The sequence below is a fragment of the Triticum dicoccoides genome, chromosome 3A (assembly GCF_002162155.2).
Source record: "Triticum dicoccoides isolate Atlit2015 ecotype Zavitan chromosome 3A, WEW_v2.0, whole genome shotgun sequence".
Taxonomy (NCBI): domain Eukaryota; kingdom Viridiplantae; phylum Streptophyta; class Magnoliopsida; order Poales; family Poaceae; genus Triticum; species Triticum dicoccoides.
In genome coordinates, this window is record NC_041384.1 from 24,712,527 (window position 1) to 24,716,281 (window position 3,755).

Below are 3,755 nucleotides of genomic sequence, written 5' to 3' on the forward strand. Positions count from 1 at the left end.
ACTAGTATTTAATGTTTGTATGTGGGGAAAGGGAAGGAGACACGTTTGACCGGTGGAAAGGAAAGGAGAGCCCGCTGACACGCCTGCATGCGGAGCGGATAACGTGGTTGTGCATCTTCATCCTTTGGCTAAACAAGTTTGCTCTGCTGAAATGGAGGCCAGGACTACACCAACAAATTTTACTCACGACACAGCTATCGATGGTTGTAAGAGGAAAAAGTCTTCGGCATCCAGGATTTTCGATGCATTTTTTAATTTCTATTAGTGTGTTTCTAAAACTTTGATCATAAAAGAACTCAAAAATATATGTTCACGTTGCCTCTTAGGAAAAGAGTCTATGTGAAGCGGAAGAAAACAGCACCGTTCGTTTATATAAAGATAAAGATCGAACATTGCCACGTTGTCTTATTCATAATTGTGTGTCCACCACACATATAGGCCATCCATTTCTATTTTATTCTTAGACACTGCTGCTGCAGCAGGGCGGGAGAGGACACTCGACGGCGTTGATCGGGTGATCAACGCGTGAGCGTGCTAGTTACCGCCGGCGGCAACAGCCTCTGACGGCGTGCACGCGGGCGGGAAGGGTCCAAAGTAGCGGTCGATGCAGACGCGGAGAGAAGGGCGCGACCTGGACGGCAGGCAGGTCTTGCAGGTCGGAGCACACTTGTCGACCTCGTCCATGCATTGGCACGTCGGCGGGTTGGACCTGGTGCACAGGGGCAGGTCGCAGCAGTCCCAGGGCCTGCAGATGGGCCCGGGGTCGCCGACGTACTGGTCTTGGCAGACGCGGCGGGACGGGTCGCCCACGGACGGCCCGCAGGCCTTGCAGGTGGAGGGGCACTCGGAGACCTGGTCCATGCAGCGGCAGATCGGCGGGATGGACCTGGTGCACACCGCCTGGTCGCAGCACTTCCACGGCCTCTTCTTGGCCGCCATGGCTGCTTCGTCTGCAAGCCCAAGCCCTCAGTTAATCAGTTTTTCATGGACGCCTGAAGCCATGAACTAGAGAAGAAAGGAGTTGACGCACGCGTACCTTGGCCTTGGCTCGGCAGGAGAATGGCGTCCACGTCGCCGGCGACGAGGAGGGCTGCCTGCAGTGCAAGCATCAGCAGGATGCTAGGAACGACGCATCGCTTCATTCCCATGGCGTGCTTACTGAGCTTGCTTGTGCGTTTGCTTTGAAGCTGGCTAGATAGCAGCCAGCCGTATATGTAGCCTCGGGACACCGATGGATCACCTAACGAGCGGACATCGCTGCATGCGAGCAGATAAGGACACGTGCACATATGCGTGTCTGATGACTAGACAGATGGACAAAAGTGTCGACAGAAGCCGTACATGCGGTCACGTGACCCACGTTCTCCCTTGATTACACATGACTGGATCCAATGCACCAATTGCGGGCCCACACCGTACCTCACGTGACCCACGTTGTGGCTAATCGATCGTTCGAAAGGCAGGCCATTCTCGTTCGAGAGACGGTGACACGCAGGCCAGTTTACTGTAGTTGCTGCGCCACAGCATCCCTCATAAAATTTTTAAAATCTGCGCCACAGCAACAATGCAAAATAGTACCGCTAAAAACAACAATACAATGTAAAGTTTGGAATACAAAAATACAGCTTGGTCAAAGTTTGAAGAAATTTTACTAAACAATATACATATGATTTTAATATAAATCTTCTGGCGTTTCTGAAAAAAAATGTTTAAAAGTACTTTTCAAACATTTATTTCAAATGGCATGATAGATAATATATAATGCCATATCCCTCGCAAAAAAGAAATAATTTTATGCCATATACAGATATGGTTTGGGCAAATTAATTTGCCTTGACTAGTTTGTGGACCAATGCCACTTCCAATTTTAGTTGGTTGAAAATTTTATTCACTTAATCCGATAATATCCAAGTAAGAAGGAAATAGTTCCTAAAAAATCACACAACTTTTTTGATGATCCATCGTCGGATTGGAGCTCCAAATCCTAGAGTGAAGTCATGGATGACGAAAAAGACGAAGTACATTGATGGTTCTTCAATTAATGGATAGTGGCAATCGGAAAGAAGATGAAGCATGCAGGTTCGCAGGCTGGTCGTGCGACAGTGCACCGAAACAAAATTGAAGGGCTCGAAAAGCTCATGTGTTGTTACTTTCTATCGGTTCATACCTTCTCATTATATGTGTTGCGGCGATGCTTCTGGATGTCCGAAAGGTTGTTCCGTTGAATTGCTGACGACATGGAAGCCAATGAAATTTTCTTCCAGAAATGGGGGAATGTTGCCGGTATCCTTGATTTCCCCCCTTGTCAAAAGGTGATCGCAACAATTTGGATGATTGCATATCACACTCCTGCAGATGCATTGGAGGAGTATCTTTGGATGGCCAAATATGCAATCATAAAGTACAGGAAAGTATTCACTAAAATTGTGGCGAGTGTTTATGGAGAGCGGTATTTGCAAGCATCTATGCCGGGGAGACAACAAGGATTCTATCAACGCATGAAGCAAAAATATCGGTCTTGGATGCTAGGGAGTGTTGTCTGTATGCACCGAAGGTGGAATAATTTCCCGTGCAACTTGGCATAACAATTCACAGGCACTGCCATGATCCAACAATTTATTTTTGAAGTTGTTGCTTCCGAAGATTTGTCGATTTGCCATAGCCATTTGGGGTTGTCAGGATCAATGACATCAATGTCTTGCAGAGAGCTCACATGTTTTCAAGGCTAGTTGATGGTATTTCTCCACCTTACAACTTTATGTTGAATGGCCATTAGTATGAAGAACTCTACTATCTGGCTGATGGCATCTATCCATCTTGATAAACATTTTTGAAGTCAATTTCTAATCCTAGAACCACAAAACTTGAGCATTTCACCAAGGCGCAAGTAGCTCAGAGATAGGACATTGAGAGGGCATTTCAAGTGCCACAATCAAGGTCTTAAATTTTCCGGGGCCTACACTTTTCTAGAAAAAGGATGCTTTGACAAATATCATGACATGTGTGATCCTACACAAGATGCTTATCGAGGATGAAAGGAATATGCAAAGACCCAGTGACTATGAAAGTATTTGCCCAATCATCAGGCCTCGCAGGCACACAAACCACATTCACACATTTCTTGAGGTGTACTGGAAAGACTGAAGACTAGGACTCCCATCATTTGTTGAAGGAGATTCTCATTGGATATAATTGCCAGCTAGCTGGGAGATAGTGTATTTATATTTCTTTTGAATTCGTGTATTTTAGTTGAATATTTTATTTGATTGGGATATTTGTTGCATCTGGATTATTTGTTAATTTAGCTTATTTGATGTATTCAGATTCATGGTTTGTAAAAATATTTGTTGAATTGCTGTAGTGTTTGATCTAAATTGTCCTAATAGTGTAAATGAAAACTTCATCGAAATCGTGTTTGCAAGTTTCTACCATTTTCTTTTACAAAAAATACAGTATGTTAAGTGGGTAATGTTATATTGCCATGTGAAGTTTGTTGGAACCGCCACTCCCTAGCCCTAGCTCTCCTCTCCCTCTCGCTCACCTCACTCTCGCCTGCCGTGGCTCGATCAGAAGACAGAGGAAGAAGAAGATCAGAGGAGTGGTGGACACAGGGGTTTTTCCAGCGCACGAATGCTTTTTTCTTTCCTCGAGCATGAACTCGACCGTGTCAACAAGTTACAGGGGGGATCCAGGGTTTTATACCTGCGAGCACCGGCCTGCAAGCCCACGCCTCGCACCTATTCGCCCAACCACTT

The 3,755-nt window shown here is 45.7% G+C and overlaps 1 protein-coding gene across 1 annotated transcript; it reads right to left on the reverse strand.

The window, feature by feature from the left end:
* Positions 1-340: 340 nt before the first annotated feature.
* LOC119266815 (Bowman-Birk type trypsin inhibitor-like) lies at positions 341-1,197 on the reverse strand. Its single transcript, XM_037548093.1, has 2 exons — positions 1,037-1,197; positions 341-950 (listed from the first exon to the last, which is right to left on the reverse strand). Exons 1-2 carry the CDS (start codon positions 1,146-1,148, stop codon positions 535-537), a joined length of 528 nt encoding a protein of 175 aa, XP_037403990.1. The 5' UTR covers positions 1,149-1,197; the 3' UTR covers positions 341-534.
* Between the last annotated feature and the right edge of the window lie 2,558 nt (positions 1,198-3,755).

Coding starts and splice junctions, on each gene's coding strand:
- LOC119266815 (XM_037548093.1), bottom strand. CDS start 1,148: ATGGGAATGAAGCGATGCGTCGTTCCTAGCATCCTGCTGATGCTTGCA. Junction 951..1,036: donor CCTGCCGAGCCAAGGCCAAG/GTACGCGTGCGT, acceptor TTGGGCTTGCAG/ACGAAGCAGCCATGGCGGCC.